A 19873-nucleotide genomic window follows, 5' to 3' on the forward strand; every position below is an offset into this window, starting at 1 on the left:
CAATAAACATACGTGTGCATGTGTCTTTACAGTAGCATGATTTATAATCCTTTTTGAGTATATACCCAGTAATGGGATTGCTGGGTCAAATGGTATTTCTAGTTCTAGATCCTTGAGGAATCACCACACTGTCTTCCACAATGGTTGAACTAATTTACACACCCACCAACAGTGTAAAAGCATTCCTGTTTCTCCACATCCTCATCAGCATCTGTTGTTTCCTGACTTTTTAGTGATCGTCATTCTAACTGGCGTGAGATGCTATCTCATTGTGGTTTTGATTTGCATTTCTTTTTTTTTTTTTCTTTTTGAGATGGAGCCTCTCTGTTACCCAGGCTGGAGTGCAGTGGTGCGATATCATGTCACTGCAACCTCTGCCTCCCAGGTTCAAGCAATTCTCTTGCCTCAGCCTCCTGAATAGCTGGGACTACAGGTGCGTGCCACCACGCCTCGATAATTTTTTGTAATTTTAGTAGAGACAGGGTTTCACTGTGTTAGCCAGGATGGTCTCGATTTCGGTCACCTCGGCCTCCCAAAGTGCTGGGATTACAAGCATGAGTCACCACGCCCGGACCCTGATTTGCATTTCTCTAATGACCAGTGATGATGAGATTTTTCATACATTTGTTGGCCACATAAATGTCTTCTTCTGAGAAGTGTCTGTTCAAGTCTTTTGCCTACTTGTTGATGGTTTTTTTTCTTTTCTTGTAAATTTGTGTAACCTCTTTGTAGATTCTGGATATTAGCCCTTGGTCAGATGGATAGATTGCAAAATTTTTCTCCCATTCTGTAGGTTGCCTGTTCACTCTGATGATAGTTTACTTTGCTGTGCAGAAGCTCTTTAGTTTAATTAGATCCCATTTGTCAATTTTGGCTTTTGTTGCCGTTGCTTTCGGTGTTTCAGTCGTCAATTCTTTGCCCATGCCTATGTCCTGAATGCTATTGCCTTGGTCTTCTTGTTACGGTCTTGGGTCTTACGTTTAAGTCTTTAATTCATCTTGAGTTAATTTTTGTATAAGGTGCAAGGAAGGGGTCCAGTTTCAGTTTTCTGCATATGGCTAGCCAGTTTTCCCAACACCATGTATTAAATATAGAATCCTTTCCCCATTGCCTGTTTTTGTTAGGTTTGTCGAAGATCAGATGGTGGTAGATGTGTGGTGTGATTTCTGAGGCCTCAGTTCCGTTCCAATGGTCTATATATCTGTTTTGGTACCAGTACTATGCTGTTTTGGTTACTGTAGCCTTGTAGTATAGTTTGAAGTCAGGTAGTGTGATACCTCCAGCTTTGTTCTTTTTGCTTAGGATTGTCTTGGCTATACAGGCTCTTTTTTGGTTCTATATGAAATTTAAAGTAGTTTTTTTTTTTTTTTTCTAACTCTGTGAAGAAAGTCAATGGTAGCTTGATGGGAATACCACTGAATCTGTAAATTATTTTGGACAGTATGTCCATTTTCGTGATATTGATTCTTTCTATCCATGTGCATGGAATGTTTTTCCATTTGCTTGGGTACTCTCTTAGTTCCTTGAGCAGTGGTTTGTTGTTCTCCCTGAAGAGGTCCTTCATATCCCTTATAAATTATATTCCTAGGTATTTTATTCTCTTTGTAGCAATTGTGAATGGGAGTTCACTCATGATTTGGCTCTCTGTTTGTCTATTATTGGTGTATAGGAATGCTTGTGATTTTTGCATATTAATTTTGTATCCTGAGACTTTGCTGAAATTGCTTATCAGCTCAAGGAGTTTTGTGGCTGAGACGATGGGATTTTATAAATATACAATCATGTCATCTGCAAACAGAGACAATTTGACTTCTTTTCTTCTTACCTGAATACCCTTTCTTTCTCTTGCCTCATTGCCCCAGTCAGAACTTCCAATACTATGTTAAATAGGAGTGGTGACAGAGGGCATCCTTATCTTGTGCCAGTTTTCAAAGGGAATGCTTCCACCTTTTGCCCATTCAATATGATATTGGCTATGGGTTTGTCATAAATAGCTCTTATTATTTTGAGATACATTCCATCAATACCTAGTTTATTATTTTTAGCATGAAGGGATGTTGAATTTTATTAAAGACCTTTCTGCATCTATTGAGATAAACATGTGGTTTTTGTCATTGGTTCTGTTTATGTGATGGATTATGTTTATTGGTTTGCGTATGTTGTACCAGCCTTGCATCCCAGGGATGAAACAGACTTGATCATGGTGGATAAGCTTTTTAATGTGCTCTAGATTCAGTTTGCTGGTATTTTATTGAGGATTTTCGCATCAATGTTCATCAGGGATATGGCCTGAAATTTTTTTTTTTTTGGTGTGTCTGCCAGCTTTTGGCATCAGGATGATGCTGGCCTCGTGAAATGGGTGATGGAGGAGTCCCTCTTTTTCTGTTGTTTGGAATAGTTTCAGAAGGAATGGTACCAGCTCCTCTTCGTACCTCTGGTAGAATTTGGCTGTGAATCCGTCTGGTCCTGGGCTTTTTTTTTGGTTGATAGGCTATTAATTACTGCCTCAATTTCAGCACTTGTTATTGGTCTATTCAGGGATTTGACTTCTTCCTGGTTTAGTCTTGGGAGGCTGTATGTGTCCAGGAATTTATCTATTTCTTCTAGATTTTCTAGTTTATTTGCATAGAAGTATTTATAGTATTCTCTGATGACAGTTTTTATTTCTGTGGGATCAGTGGTGATATCCCCTTTGTCATTTATATTGTGTCTATTTGATTCTTCTCTTTTCTTCTTTACTAGTCTGGTTAGTGGTCTATCTATTTTGTGAATCTTTTCAAAAAATCAGCTCCTGGATTCATTGATTTTTTGAAGGGTTTTTTGTGTCTCTATTCTTCAGCCCTGCTCTGATCTTATTTCTTGTGTTCTGCTAGCTTTTGAATTTGTTTGCTCTTGCTTCTCTCATTCTTTTAATTGTGATGTTAGGGTGTTGATTTTATATCTTTCCTGCTTTCTCATGTGGGCATTTAGTGCTACAAATTTCCCTGTAAACACCGCTTTAGCTGCGTCCCAGAGATTCTGGTACATTGCGTCTTTGTTCTCATTGGTTTCAAAGAACTGATTTATTTCTGCCTTAATTTCATTATTTACCCAGCAGTCATTCAGGAGCAGGTTGTTCAGTTTCCATGTGGTTGTATGGTTTTGAGTGGGTTTCTTAATCCTCAGTTCTAATTTGATTGCACTGTGGTCTGAGAGACTGTTTATGATTTCTGTTCTTTTGCACCTTTTGAGGAGTGTTTTACTTCCAATTATGTGGTTAACTTTGGAGCAAGTGCTTTGTGGTGCTGAGAAGAATGTATACTCTGTTGATTTGGGGTGGAGAGTCCTGTAGATGTCTATTAAGTCTGCTTGGTCCAGAGCTGAGTTCAATTCCTGAATATTCTTGTTAATTTTCTGCCTCATTGATCTGTCTAATATTGACAGTGGGGTGTTAGTCTCCCATTAGTATTGTGTGGGAGTCTGTCTCTTTGTAGGTCTGTAAGAACTTGCTTTATGAATTGGGTACTTCTGTACTGGGTGTATATATATGTTTAGGATAGTTAGCGCTTCTTGTTGCATTGATGCCTTTACTAGTATGTACTGCTCTTCTTTCGTCTTTTTTTATCTTGGTTGGTTTAAAGTCTGTTTTATCAGAGACTAGGATTGCAATCCCTGCTTTTTTTTTGGCTTTCCATTTGCTTACTAAATATTTCTCCATGCTTTCTTTTGAGACTTTGTGTATCTGTATGTAAGGTGGGTCTCCTGAATACAGCACACTGATGGGTCTTGACTCTTCATCCAGTTTGCCAGTCTGTGTCTTTTAATTGAGGCATTTAGCCTGTTTACATTTAAGGTTAATATTGTCATGTGTGAATTTGATCCTGTCATTATGATGCTAGCTGGTTATTTTGCCCATTAGTTGATGCAGTTTCTTCATACGTTGATAGTGTTTACATTTTGGTAATTTTTTAGTGGTTGGTACCAGTTTTACCTTTCCATATTCAGTGCTTCCTTCAGGAGCTCTTGTAAGGCAAGCCTGGTGGTGACAAAATCCCTCAGCATTTACTTGTCTGTAAAGGATTTTATTTCTCCTTCACTTATGAAGCTTAGTTTGGTTGGGTATGAAATTCTGGGTTGAAAATTCTTTTCTTTAAGAATGTTGAATATTGGCCCCCACTCTCTTCTGGCTTGTAGGGTTTCTGAAGAGAAATCTGCTGTTAGTCTGATGGGCTTCCCTCTGTGGGTAACCTGACCTTTCTCTCTGGCTGCCCTTAACATTTTTTTCTTCATTTAAACCTTGTTGAATCTGACGATTATATGTCTTGGGGTTGCTCTTCTCGAGGAGTATATTTGTGTTGTTCTCTGTATTTCCTGAATGTGAATTTTCTGCACCCAGTTCGAACTTCTCAGTGGCTTTGTTTACACTGTTAGCGGAAAACCACGTACTCAAGCCTCAGTTGTGGCAAATGCCCTCCCCCTACCAAGCTCTGTAGTCCCAGGTTGACTTCAGACTGCTGTGCTGGCAGTGATAATTTGAAGCCAGTGGATCTTAGCTTGTTGGGCTCCATGGGGGTAGGATCCACTGAGCAAGACCACTCGACTCCCTGGCTTCAGCCACCTTTCCACGGGAGTGAATGGTTCTGTCCTGTTGGCATTCCGGGCACCACTGGGGTATGAACAAAATCTCCTACAGCTAGCTCAGTGTCTGCCCAAACAGCCTGTCTTGCTAGGTTGGGGAAGTTCTACTGGATAGTATCCTGAAGTGTGTTTTCCAACTTGGTTCCATTCTCCCTATCACTTTCAGGTACACCAATCAAACGTTGGTTTGGTCTTTTCACACAGTCCCATATTTCTTGGAGGCTTTGTTCATTCCTTTGCATTCTTTTTTCTCTAATCTTGTCTTCACACTTTATTTCATTAAGTTGATTTTCAGTCTCTGATATCCTTTCTTCCACTTGATCGATTCAGCTACTGATACGTATGCTTCACGAAGTTCTCATGCTATGTTTTTCACCTCCATCAGCTCATTTATGCTCTTCTCTAAAGTGGTTATTCTAGTTAGCAGTTCCCGTAATCTTTTATCAAGGTTCTTAACTTCCTTGCATTGGGTTAAAACATGCCCCTTTAGCCCAGGAGAGTTTGTTAATACACACCTTCTGAAGCCTACTTCTGTCAATTCATCAAACTCATTTTCCGTCCAGTTTTGTTCCCTTACTGGCAAGGAGTTGTGAAACTTTGGAGGAGAAGAGGCAAACCGTTTTTTGGAATTTTCAGCTTTTTGAGCTGGATTTTCCTCATCTTTGTGGATTTACCTACCTTTGGTCTTTGATGTTGGCGACCTTTGGATGGGTATTTTGCGTGCGTGTCCTTTTAGTTGATGTTGATGCTGTTACTTTCTATTTGTTAGTTTTCCTTCTAACAGTTAGTATCCTCTGCTGCAGGTCTACTGGAGTTTGCTGGAGTTCCACTCCAGACCCTGTTTGCCTGAGTAGCACTAGCAGAGGCTGCAGAACAGCAAAGATTGCTGCCTGTTCCTTCCTCTGGAAGCTTCATCCCAGAGGGGCACCCACCAGATGCCAGCTGGAGCTCTCCTATATGAAGTGTCTTTCGACCCTTGCTGCGAAGTGTCTCCCAGTCAGCAGGCACAGGGATCAGGGGCCCACTCGAGGAGGCAGTCTGTCCCTTAGCAGAGTTCAAGCACTGTGCTAGATCTGCTGCCCTCTTCAGAGTTGTGAGGCAGAAAGTTTAAGTCTGCTGAAGCTGTGCCCACAGCTGCCCCTTCCCCCAGGTGCTCTGTCCCAGAGAGATGGGAGTTTTATTTACAAGCCCCTGACTAGGGCTGCTGCCTTTCTTTCAGAGATGCCCTGCCCAGAGAGAAAGAATCTACAGAGGCAGTCTGGCTACAGTGGCTTTGCTGTGCTGAGGTGGTTTCTACATCCTGTTCAAACTTCCTGGCAGCTCTGTTTACACTGTGAGGGGAAACCACCTACTAAAGCCTCAATTATGGTGGATGTCCCTCCCCCTACCAAGCTTGATAGTCCCAGGTCGACTTCACACTGCTGTGCTAGCAGTGAGAATTTCAAGCCAGCAGGATGTTAAGCTTGTTTCGCTCCATGGGGGTGGGATCCGCTGAACAAGACCACTTGGCTCCCTGACTTCAGCCCTCTTTCCAGGGGAGTGAACAGTTCTGTCTCACTGGCGTTCCAGGAGTCACTAGGGTATGAAACAAACAAACAAACAAACAAACAAACTCCTGCAGCTAGCTCAGTGTCTGCCCAAATGGCTGCCCAGTTTTGTGTTTGAAAGCCAGGGTCCTGGTGGTGTAGGCACCTGAGGGAATCTCCTAGTCTGCGGTTTGCGAAGACCGTGGGAAAAGCGTAGTATCTGGGCTGGATAGCACCATCCCTCACAGCAGGGTCCCTCACGGCTTCCCTTGGCTAGGGAAGGGAATTCCCTGACCCCTTGCACTTCTCGGGTGGGGCAACACCCTACCGTGCTTCTGCTTAGCCTCTGTGGGCTGCACCAACTGTTTAACCAGTCCCAATGAGATGAACTGGGTACCTCAGTTGGAAATTCAGAAATCACCCGCCTTCTGCATTGATCTTGCTGGGAGCTGTAGAGCAGAGTTGCTCCTATTTGGCCACCTTGCTCAGGTAATTCCAGAAGTTTTATTTTTTAAAATTTCAATAATTAAACACTATAGACCTTCCATTTGTCATCAAAGAACATATGATTTTAAAAAAAGATCATTTTGCATTAGTGGTTTAGAAATGACAGCAGAATATCAATTATTCTATAATTTATAATATTAGATTTATTAATCTGTGTGGACACAGATTAAATCACTCATTTTCTACTACTTATTTTCTCATCTTATGAAATGAGATTATGTTTACATTATAAGATTGTTAAAACCTGTAGATAATATATTTCAAACTGTTCACTATTTGTTGAAGATGGTCAGAGATCTCGCTCTTTTTTTTTTTTTATTAGAGACAGGGTCTTATTCTGCCACCCATGCTGGAGCGCAGTGGTGCAATCATAACTCACTGAAGCCTCAACCTCCTGGGCTCAAGTGATTCTCCTGCCTTAGCTTCCTGAGTAGCATGAGTAGCATGTACCACCACTCCCAGCTATTTCTTCTTTCCTTTTTTTTTTTTTGGTAGAGTTGGGGTCTTGCTATGTTGCCCAGGTTGGTCTTGAACTGTTGGCCTCAAGTGATCCTCCTGCCTCAGCCTCCCAAAGTGCTGGGATTACAGGTGTGAGCCACCACATCCAGCTAGGTTAGAGATCTAATCAATCAACCAAGGATGCTGAGTTGGCTAATGGTGTGTCTCCAATTAGTGCTACCACATCATGAATACCAAAAGCAGAACAGGGTGGTTAAAATCCTGGCCTTGCTACTCACTAGCTGTGTAACCTGAGCAAATTTCTTAACCCTTCTGAACTTCTCAGTCTATCTCTAAGTTTAGGGTAACATTACTACTTTAAAGGATGGTTTGTAAGGATTTAATATATAAAAAGTGCCAAGTACTGTAAAAGTCCCTAACGTATTGTATTTGTCTCAAACATTTTAAGTCCGGTTTCTGATTCTTGGCTTGGTACATTTCAATAAAAGCTCACAAAGCCTATGAAAATGGGAAACCTTCCTACAGACACCTGCATTCCCTTAGTGTCATGCTCTGAAGATATTAAATGTATAGACCTTGTCTCTCACAATTTATGAGAAACTGAAAACCCAAACTTGGTTGCATAATAACCCAAGTTTAGTGGCATATTTCTTGTAGCCATCAAGCCTCTAGCTGCCTTTGCTAATAGTCTGCTAATACGTGTCCACTTCTATTCCCCATTCTATGTTGCAGCCTCTGTAACTGGGCTTGTGTTCTGGGTGCTGGTTATGCTTCCTTTGAACTACGGAGCAGGTAAACGACCATGAATCTCTGCCTGTTTTTCTGGTGTTTGAGAAACTCCTTCCTTCATCTGTTCTTTCACTCATCAAGTAATTATTGATCTCTGCTATATGCCAGGCACAATACTAGATGCTTCCAAGTTTGCTTAGGCCTTGCTGTCTCCCTCTCTCCCTCCTGTTCCTCCTAGGTTTGGGAGCTAAACTGACTGACCCTAGAGAAGTCAGATGCTGTCACCTACTTGACTAAAAGTCTTGTCACTGCTCAGATACTCTGAATACTCCTGATGGTATGGAAGTGCTCATAGTATTATCTTCTTTGATATGACCACTACCTGGGTTGGATCCAAGTTAATGCCATGTTTTCAAACAGTCATCTGTAGTAGTGGCCATTCTCTTTGAGCGGCAACCCTTTTCCACATTAATCACCTGGCTTCTTCTAGTCCTGTTAATATCCCTATTTGTAAGGCCCACATTAAACTCCCAGTAAGCAGCTGATTATGACCATTCCATTCATTTCTGAATCTCCATGTCATTACCCTCATCAAAACAGGGCTGACTACAAAAAGGATAAAAAAGTCTCAGGTGGGGTTCTGAAGGCAAATTTCCTGTACTAAAGCTTTCTCTACAGTCATTAAAGTCCCAAATGCCTTAAAATTGAATAATTAAAATGATTTCTGTACTTATTACAAAGTCATCTCTGAATCAAGTGTATTTTTAGACAATGATCTCAGGATACCTTTAGCAGAAGGGTAATTCCACATTCAAAAGTAGTCATATGAGGAAAAATTAACATAAAGCCTGAATGTGCTCACAACTAATAAAAATAATTTGTCTAAGCAGAGAATTTTCTAACAAAACTATCAGAAAATATGATGATTGTTCTGATGGTTTCAGAAATCTGTGATTTAGAGATTGCATACACAATATATTTGTTAGTAGTATTTCAAAGAGCATAAATATTGTTTACAGTTTTTCCCAGGACTGCACATACGACACCCTAGAATGGCCTTCAGAGTCAGACACAAGGACTAGGTCAGTTAATGTTGTGACCAGTGTTCTCCTCTTCCATCTGAGAACCACACTTGCTGATCTCAAAGGTGCTCCCGGTCAACAGAGAGGGTACAGCCTGGTGATAAGCATGCTTTAAATGTTTAAGTAGAACAAAGTATCTTCACATCAAGGATAGGCCTTAGAGCAACTAAGGTGGTAGCCACCCAAAAGACTTATCAGATCTTTGAAACTGTATGTGAGAGCCAAGTGCAAATGAGACTTTTGTCGTACATGTTGTCAGAGAATGGTGATAGCTATTTTTTTTTTTTTAACCAAGTGGAAATCTTCATGCTATCCCAATACAAGCATGTGAAATTAGTAGATGTCACAAAAAATAACTTTAAGTTATCTCATTTTTAACTGAGCCCTCAATAATGGGGGGAAAAAACAGATCAGGTTAAGACAGACACATAATTACTTATATTCTCTCACTTCAACTGTATAGAACTGATCATTGCTATCACTGCCCATGTAATGTGGAGATCCTCCCACCTTGAAATGCAATCCCCTACTCTTTTGGAATAATTGTTGCATTAAGTTCTAAAAGAGAATAATAATTACATTGAGTTCAGGTTTTAGAATGCACTTGGAAAAAAATTAGCACCATGCTACAGTTAGCATACCAGAAAAACATGGGTCTTCACGTTCCCATGACCCCATAATACTGCATATAAGCTAGTGACATAAATTACTAGCAGATATATTCTGATCATTGCAAATTTCAACATGCATTTAAATTTAAATGTAGAATTACTATGTCACAATTAATGTCAAAGTACCTTTTTCAACCTAACACTAATTCTTACAATCTTTTACATTTTGATGAATAAATATGAAGAGATTATTAAAGTCATTTATTACACACACACTCCAGAAATCCAAACAGTTAAATAGAAACGTGTGTTTCAAAGCAAGAGTCACCCATATATACTGCTCAGCAAACATTAAATATCTGTGACCACCCAGTTTTTCAACTTTAGCTCTTTAAGCCCTCAGAGTTTCAGCCTCCCCTGATTAATTCTCCTTTAATGAGACTTCCAAGTCTATGATATTGATTTACTACTGTCAGAATTCTCCTAGCATTTGTAGCTATGAAATAATTTCAACTTAAATTACAGAAGAATAAGAAAGGTGCCTTTTCAAGAAAAAGAACTATACACATTCTTTTCAAGGAGTAAGGAAAGGGAGAACTATTCTCAAAATTAAAGACCATACATACCAATTTTAAATATCATTATTACCTCTAAAGGTGGTTGAAAATGTATATTGACTATACTAGTGAGTTAGATGACCACTGTAACACAGACCATTTTAACACCTGCCAGTCTTGGGATTTATTTTGAAGAAAAATTTAGAGGAAAACAAATGCTATAATGTAAATGTCCATGTCATCTGGCCAGAAATGAGTACCTACACAATGTATAAATTGTTCCAGCATTTGACTGATACTTAATTTTGCTAGAAAATGGTAAGGCAACTGAAATTCTTGTCTGGGTTCAATTCATCTGGTGCAATGATCACTTCAGTACTAAAACTGAGCACTCTGAATTACAAACTTAATGAGTGAAGACTGAAAACATGCTTACCACGGGTTGTAATGGGGCACCAGGCATCATGGCATTGGCTAGTTGCATTTGCTGGGCCAACATGGCCATGTTCTTCTGCTGAATCAAGTTATTGCGTCCATTTATCTCCAACTGTGTTTTTAAATGTGGGGGTGGATGAAGATATTTGCAGTTCTCCCTGGAGCAACGGCCCTATAAAAACAAAAGCCGCAAATGTCAGCTTAAAAAAGAATAAAATCAGTGAATTATGACAAAAAATATAATGCAAACCACCCACTTGAATGTATCATGGGTTTTTCACACAATGCACTGTCCATATCATTTGATCATACATTTAGAACAAGTAATGAATTCACCAGAACGTATTATCAATATGAGAGGTTGAGACATTTGAAAAAGTTTAAAAGCTTAAAAAGTTTCAATTATTTTAATAACATTAGCATTAATATTTCCAGATTCAAGTTTAAAAATCTACCAACTGCTAGGGTAATACTAAAACATAGAATATCAAATAACGAATATCAGTCTTCTTTCATAATATCTTCCTGGTTAAATTTAATGATTTAAGAATCAAAGTTATATAATTTATTTTCATTTGTACTGAAATCTTAGGAAATGAACTTAGAGGACTCAAGGCACATTGTATCTTCAGTAAAACACCTTTACAAGTATCTAATAACAAATAAAATTAAAATTACTACTAGGCTTTACCAGCCCATGCATTAGGAATTTACAATTAAAAAGAAGAAAACTCCCATGTGTTCCCACTCTATATAGAGATTAATAAGTATAATGAAATATTGGTGAAAAATGTGGCCTTTAACTTTTCAAAGATAAATCTAGTCTTCTCCGTTTCACAAAATCTATGAAACAATAAGAAATGGATATATTTACCCTCCAAAAATTTTTTAAAAATGGAGAAACTAAGTTGCTATAAGCCAGGAATGGTGGTGCACTACCTCTGTACTCTGTCCTCAGCACTTCATTCTAGTACCTTCCTTGAATATATACCACCCAGACCAACCTACCAATGAACATAGCCTGGACTGAAATAATGGAAAGAAATCACATGTGTTTAGTAGTAATCTTAGCACTTGGGAGGCTGAGGCAAGAGATCCCCTGAGCCCACGAGTTTGAGACCAGCCTGGGCAAATAGTGAGAGCTCATCTCAAAAAAAAAAAAAAAAAAAAAAAAAAAGAAAGAAAGAAAGAAAAAAAAAACACCCCGAAAAAACAAACCTTACTATAGGTCGGGGCATGGTGGCTCACGCCTGTAATCCCAGCACTTTGGGAGGCCAAGGCGGGTGGATCACGAGGTCAGGAGATCAAGACCATCCTGGCCAACATGGTGAAACCCTGTCTCTACTAAAAATACAAAAATTAGCCAGGCGTGGTTGTATGCGCCTATAGACCCTGCTACTCAGGAGGCTGAGGCAGGAGAAGCGCTTGAACCCAGGAGGCAGAGGTTGCAGTGAGCCAAGATCGCGCCACTGCACTCCAGCCTGGGTGACACAGCGAGACTCCATCTCAAAAAAAAAAAGTTACTATAAAATAGTAAGTATAAATATAACTTCCTTTTGGGTAGTTCTTTTTAATACAAATATTCATTAAAGTCTATAATATGCAATATGGTGTGAGACACTCCGCCCACATTTTTTCAATATATTTTCAAATCATATCAATAGTAGCAGATCTCATCAACTACCTTGACAATGTCTTTCAGCAATAAATCTAATTAAAACTGTTTATAAACAGTACAATAAATTTTTTTTTTCCTTTTTTTAAAATTATACTTAAGTTCTAGGGTACATGTGCACAACGTGCAGGTTTGTTACATATGTATACTTATGCCATGTTGGTGTGTTGCACCCATCAACTCGTCAGCACCCATCAACTCGTCATTTACATCAGGTATGACTCCCAATGTCATCCCTCCCCTCTCCCACTTCCCCATAATAGGCCCCAGTGTGTGATGTTCCCCTTCCACAGTCCAAGTGATCTCATTGTTCAATTCCCACCTATGAGTGAGAACATGCGGTGTTTGGTTTTCTGTTCTTGTGATAGTTTGCTGAGAATGATGGTTTCCAGCTGCATCCATGTCCCTACAAAGGACACAAACTCATCCTTTTTTATGGCTGCATAGAGAAGCCATCATTCACATTCTAAAAAAACCAATTTAGCATAATTTAACTTTACACTATAAACTGACTCTGATGCTTATACTTATGATAAAATCTGTCATAATGCTAATTTAAATGATCAGTTTTGGCTCCTTTTGTATGAGGTTTTTAGGAATGTCTCTACACTGGGCTAGAATCATAGGATACTGCTCGTTATTTTTACAAGCTTCATGTAATACTTGAAATCAGTAGGCAGTGGAGGACAGTGGATAGCAAGGACCTTACAGGTCTCATGAGCTGGGACAGAGGCCTAGCTCTCTTACTCATCAAGTGCATGAACTGCATAAGAAGCTAATTTCTGTAAGCCTCAGGCTCTCTATCTAGTACAGAATTATTAGAAAACGTGTATCACTGCCACCACAATTTAAATTGTGTATCAAACAAAAGAAAAACAAAACATTGGTATGAAGATGATTTTTTAAACATCTATTAGTTATGGCTATTGGTATGCTCACAAAGTAATATATATATTAAACTTATTCCATATAAAATCACCATGCTTGATGTATGTTGGGATCAGGAGTGCGTTATTAGCTTAAAAGCATCTTGATACAAAACAACCAAAAACAACCTTAGATTCCCAAGATAAACCACAGAGTAGGACTGGCAAAAATAAATAACTCCTGGATGGCATATGGTCTAATTTCAGGGATATTTAGTTGAAGTCTCCTAGAAAAAGCCTGCTTTTTCAGTACAAAGAATAATTTGGCTGTAAGAGAAATTCTTGTTCTCAATATCTCCGCATCATATTTCTTAGTAAAACTGGATTTCTTTAAATGCAGATAAGCGAGGTTATGGTCACCACGAGAATTCACTTCCCATCAATTCACTCATGTCAGTTTCTATAGTTCCGTAAATAGAGCACAGATAGCCCTGAGCCATGAACCTGACCTTCCAACACTAACTCTGGGCTTCCTAAGCACTTCATTCCAGTACTTTCCTTGAATACACACCACCCAGACCAATGAACATAGCCTGGACGGAAATAGTGGAAAGAAATCACATGAGTTTGGTATACATTCTGCATCAGTGCAAAAATTTTACAAGGAGCTCAGACTTTTGATTTTCATTCTGAATATATGACATCTACTCAGGAAAAATGCTGTTCTCCTACATTTCTTATCTATGGTAACTTTCTCTGCCCACCTTGATTTGATTGTGTTGAGCCCCTCACTTTCAAAAAGCTGTGTTCCTAAGAATCAACTGATATTTGGTGAAAAAGTATATAGACTACGAAGACTCTCCCACCAAGGGCTGTGACCATAGGTTTGAGGGCCCAGAAATTAACATTTTAACAAATATTCCAGGTGATTCTGATATAGCAGAAAACACTACAAAATACAATTGTGCAACGCCAGATAAATTTTCATTTGACGTGTGGAAAAAATAACAGAATAATGTCTGCAATGATACTAGATAAACTCGGCTTCTTAGGAAGTTTAAAACATGTTTAATGCTGACTCTTCTGCTGAATGATTATAGTTTGACAGATAAAAAGGTCAAAAATAAGTTAGAATAAACATTCTCCATTAGAATTACCTAAAACCACCAGGAACATACCTTCCTTTGAGAGTTAAGGTAAATACTACGTTGGTATGTTGCCAGCTTCATCCATCTCAGCCCTCAGTAGCATTACACCTCAATAAACATTCACAGAATAAATGAATGTTCATTTGTTACTAAATGCCTCAAGATGAATTGTATTCTAACTCTATTCTAGAGACAATGGAGATAATAGAAAAAAACTAAGTATGATACCAAATCTTGGTTCTGAGTTGTACTGACCTAATGATGCTTTTATTAAGAGGTCAGTCATTTAAATAATACATGATAAAGCTAGCCACAATAGAAGAAGAAAAGGAAACAGAAGGAGGTTTGTAAGTTTCACCATGGACAAAAGGAGATTTGTATAGACATTCAGTATTTCTGGCATCCTAAAATCTATACAACGACAATACATTTTAAAAGTCTAAAAACAGAAATTCATCAGTATCTAAAATTCACATATACAGACTTCTATATTGGAGCTATTACTCTAAATCATTTAGAGATTTCACTTCAAGATACATTAAATTGGGCTGCTAGGTTAATGCGAAATATAAATATAAAAGATCTTTGTCTTCAGTTTTGATAGGTACAGGTAGTTCCAACTATTGAGATAACTGTGTAATTTTATCAAATATAGCTTTGTTCAAATTGTAGCTATGTAACTTATTTGCTGTGTGACCTTGTGGAAGTTAGTGAAATTCTCTGAGTGGTCACATCTTTTCTATATAATAGTAACGATAACATCTCATTGGTGATGTATGAAGATTAGTAAGTAACAGGCCATCCTCACAAATGGCACCTGGCATAATAGGCAGTCAATAAATATTAGTTATTTTCCTCTCTTTTCTTAAGTTCTCAAGCTAGTAACAAGTAGCAGTTGCTCAATTTAGCAGTGTATCTATTAAAAGCTCTAAAAATAATACAGGTAGCAAAACCCAGTGACAATGCATATCAATCACCAATAATGTAATAAAAGCTTGGCTCTTAATCATCATGTATTTGCCACATCCACCAAGAAAAAGTGTCATTCTAACACATTTTTTATAATGTGATATTTCTGTGCCTTGCTTTTGTTGATTACACTGAAATCTTACTTTTGGAGAGCTGTCCAGCTGACTAGCAGAACACTCTATAGAGCCTACATAGTATTAGGTTGGGGAAAAGTAATTGTGGTTTTTGCCATTAATGGCAAAACTTTTGCCCCAGCCTAATAGATCCCTTAGGCTCCATTCAAGGAGTCTTTTAAAATAGAATTAATCCAACAAAGATTCCAAAGACATCATAGCAATACACGCAGTATATATTTTAACGGAAACAAGGAAAGTTAATAAAATATTGGTCTACACCAAGTTCACTTTTTGTAATATTTTTTCTCCACTTTTCAATTAAAAGTAATCTGTCCAAAAAAGGCAAAATTTGCCCCTTGCAGTCTTAAAAACCTGTATGAGACCAATGAGACCAATAACCGTCATTCAATAAATAAATTCATCAAGTAATTTCTGAAGTTGTAAGTTGTTCAATTGTGAATTTAAGAATTGTCTCATTAGTCTTTCAAACTGCTATAAATGTTTTTGTGGCTATAATAAAGGAAAATATACATTTAGATTGTTTAATCCTCCAAATAAACGTATGGTTCATTTATAAGCATTACAGTTTAATAAAGCATACTTTTACATTACCTATGTACAAATATAGTATATAAACTGCATATGTGATATATATAGTAAGATATAAACTATAAAATATAATGGAAGCTAGGTAATTAATAGTCAAAATAAGAATAAAACTGAATGAAACTAGAGGTGGTAAGTTAGAAATATGAGAAGCTACTTCTTAGCTATGTGTAATGCATTTACGAACTAGCTAATTGAAAACAAAACGATTAGAAGTTGGTCGGACTTAATAAAGCAAAAAATATCAAAATCCTAAATGAAAACTAATTTTCCATTTTTAGTTATACTTCTACTTAAAATAAAAGGAATATTATGATTTGTGGAGTCAGAGTCTAAAGACACATGTTATTAAGCAGCCAAATGGTAACTATGTGGCAGGATTACAATTACCAAGTTCTATTTAAGTAGACTCTGGAAATAAAGGAGCAATGGGAAAAGTACAGGGCTACTAGCTTATATTCATAAGTCTTTCCCAATTTTCATTATGGTTTTCTGGTAAGACTGTTCAAGCTATAATCATTTATTTCAACTGTTAAAACCAAGATTTCTTTTTGGGATAGCTGATATTTGCAAATGTTTTTGAAGTACTTTCTGGGTATTCATTGCTAAGATATTGCCCAGAAACTCTGGCTAACAAGTTTGATAGTTAGTTATTGAAAATTCTTACCATTTTTTTTTTCAGCTATCTCAGAAAATATCTCAGAAAATTTTTGCCAAAAATAATAACATTGGCAGTCAAGCCACACTATTTCACACTTGCAAAAAATGTTTTTTATGGCTCTGCCATGGTTATCAATTCTAATGCTTGGGTGAATAAACAACACACACACACACACACACACACACACATATACACATGCATATAAAATATTTATTTAAAAATTACAAGTATCTAATGTTAGAAATTTTATGGCAGCCTATAAGGTGAATGATTTTAAGAGAAAATTTTATTTCACATACATACAAATGTGCATGCACACATATATACTTCAGGGTTTTGTTTTCACTTTGGTAGGTATGAGTTTGATTCTAAGAATCACAGTTTACTGGCTTTTGCAAGTACTGAAAATAACTGCCATCTAACACAAAGTATATTGTTGCTCTTAAATGTATATTTCCTGATAACTCACTTGTTTCCATAAAGGACTTGGGTTAGCTTACAAGAGCACATACATCCTAAAAAGATGTTCACAATTTCTCAACCTCAGCACTACTGACATTTTGGGCTAGATATATTTTTGTTGTGGGAGCTGTCCTGTACACCGTACTATGTTTAGCAGCATCCTTAACTTACAACCACTAAATGTCTATGTTACCCCAACCCTCAGTTCTGATAAACCAAAATGTCTCCACATATTGATAAATGTCTTGGTGGGGAGGAGGGAGGGCAGCATCATCCTTTGTTGAGAGCCAGCCACCACTTTACACCTAATGGAATTTTAAATTCTCAAATATTCATGACTCTTTAACTTACGTAAGTCAATAGGAGTTTTTATTACATAATTATCTGTGTTTAATATCATAGCACCCTTGTACTTATTTCACAGTTTTACCATTTTTAAAGGCAAGAAACTATTCTTAAACCAAACACAACTTCTACTGTTTTGATTTCCTCGTTGGTCTTTCAGTTTAACACCAGCAACAAATGCCTAGCATTCCCACAGAAGGTGAAAAAATGAAGTAATTCTCTTATTTTACTAGGCAAGCAATCTCTAGTCTTCTAAATTAAAGTAGATATAGCAATCCTAATCAATATTTAAAGCTTAACTTTCTAGATGTAAATTGCTATTTATTCATCCAGTCAGCATAATAGCAAATGCATGGAGCTCAATTCAACCCCAAGAGCTGGGAGATTTTTTTCGTACCAGTTAAACAAACTAAAAAAAATTATGAACATATTTCCATTGAAATAGTCCTAATTTCTTTCAATTACTTTACCACAGATATAAAACATGTTTTCAAATGAAACACAATATAAAGCAAATTTAGATTTTTTCCCTTTCCTGGTCCCGTAAAAAGTTCACACACACACACACACACACAGTGGCTTAACAATTGTTGAGACTGCCAATAAAAGAAAGAAAAATACACACATACACATACACACACAACCTACTGAGTTCAAATTTGTAACTTTACCATGGCCTGAAAGAATATAAAATAATGTAATAGATTCTTTTTAATAGGCACTAAATATTTCTCATCAATGCATAATCTAATCTCAAATGGGATTTTAGGTTAGACTTTTCTAGCTACTTAAACAGCCCTCTCGAGTATTCAATAGCTGTTCTAGGCACTATTTTGTAGAACATTCCTAAGTCTAGTGATGAAGATTCTTGGATATTGAAACCAATAGCGACATTTACGATATCCCAAAATATCCTCACTATTGACGCAATACCAACACACCCCCACTCAAACACTGGGATATTATGACTTTTTTTTTTTTTTCCCAGAGAACCTAAGAACTTTAATTGCACAATTCCCATTAATCATCTTGAAAATGGCATAACTGAAACGCTACACCTCTAGAGACTGTTATGTAATGCATGAGAGTCAAAGTAGCTGCCACTGAGAGGGTTGAGAAAGTGAAAAAGGCAACAAATCACACACACATTCTTGTGACAACAAATACCACTTTTTTTCTCCAGCAGCTTTTGCCTGTGAGAAATCAGATACACATACAACTGTTGCTGTTGCAGTTATATCGGCACACAATTTTAGCTGATAGTCATTTGAAGAAATCTTAATCTCCTCAGAGTGTGCCTATAAGGCTCTTCTATGTAGAGTGGCTTGTGATGGGATGCTGTAAGAAGAAAGTCTCACTTTTTTCTCATACCTATGGCCTCCTTTATCCCAGAGAATCGTAGAAAAGTGTATCACCACTGCTGAGGTTAATGCTATGCAGGGCTTAACTGCACCTATTGTCTGCCACTATTCCATAGTCTTCATAGGCTCCAAAGACAGATCTGACCACCATCCCTGAGCCAAACCAGAGTCTCTATGACCTTGTGAAAGCCCAGTGACATTTGGTAGGTGCCAGCATCATTAAACAGTCCAACATTTGCTGGCTGCTTTTTTATAGCATCGTGAAACTGGAAATGCCAGATCACTATGTTTCTATTATTTTTAAATTGCTTCATTATTTTTTCGGTACAGCAACAATCAGATTTCTAAACTGTTTGTAGCTGAAAAACTTCTGAAGTTTTATGACATCCAAATCAGACACTTTTCAATCTTGGCTAATAATTAAAAGCCCTAACATTTACATAATAAATTTTAGCACTCTATGTGTAAAGCATGCCTTTCAGTGGAGAAACACAAAATGTGTTATAAATATTATCCAATTTATCATTGTACCATTACTAGGTGGATTTAAGTATGACAGTCTCTATTAAATTTCCAGAGCTTTCCTGAGGATAAAACGGAGGTAAACGTCTTAAGTCAAATGCATCCAATTTTTCTTCTAACAATCTCTTAAAAGACTTGTTTAAGCAGTTCTTTACAGACTGCTTAAACAATCTAGTTTAAGACTAGTTCCTAGTACGTTTATAAAGCAAAACTTCTCCATCTTTAAATCTCTCCTTCTCTCCATGAAGTACTGACTAAAAACCAAAAGGTATATTTTTATTATAACACAGGAATAATAACACTTACATAGTGCTTCCTATATTCCAGGTACTGTTTTCAAAACTTTACCAATGTTAATTCCCTTAATCCTCTCTCAATATTACTGGGAAGGGTTGTTTGTAACATTTCAATTTTTTAAACACTGAAGTACAGACAAAACAAGTGACTGAAACCAGGCAGTTTAACAACAAAGTAGGTGCTCCTAATCATTACCGTAGGGATATGTATTTGTACCAAATGTATCCCACTTGATCATCTGTAAGTGTGTTTTGTTTTTGTTTAATCGTTGACTGCTAACACTAGAAACAGATGACTCTAGGTCAGAACCTAACAGAAGTCT

The 19873-nt window shown here is 37.5% G+C and overlaps 1 protein-coding gene across 29 annotated transcripts in view; it reads right to left on the minus strand.

Annotated features, from left to right (window-relative positions):
* MBNL1 (muscleblind like splicing regulator 1) overlaps window positions 1–19873 on the minus strand; it is a 220110-nt gene that overhangs the window by 39694 nt on the left and 160543 nt on the right. For all 29 annotated transcript variants that reach the window (XR_004182249.1, XM_031663676.1, XM_031663667.1 and 26 more), the window contains one exon: window positions 10525–10695. Coding sequence is in view for 28 of the 29 variants with exons in the window: in XM_031663667.1 (XP_031519527.1) it covers window positions 10525–10695 (171 nt within the window). In the remaining variant the exon portion in view is untranslated. The remainder of the gene's footprint in view (window positions 1–10524; window positions 10696–19873) is intronic.

The sequence above is a fragment of the Papio anubis genome, chromosome 2, assembly GCF_008728515.1.
Source record: "Papio anubis isolate 15944 chromosome 2, Panubis1.0, whole genome shotgun sequence".
Taxonomy (NCBI): Eukaryota; Metazoa; Chordata; class Mammalia; order Primates; family Cercopithecidae; genus Papio; species Papio anubis.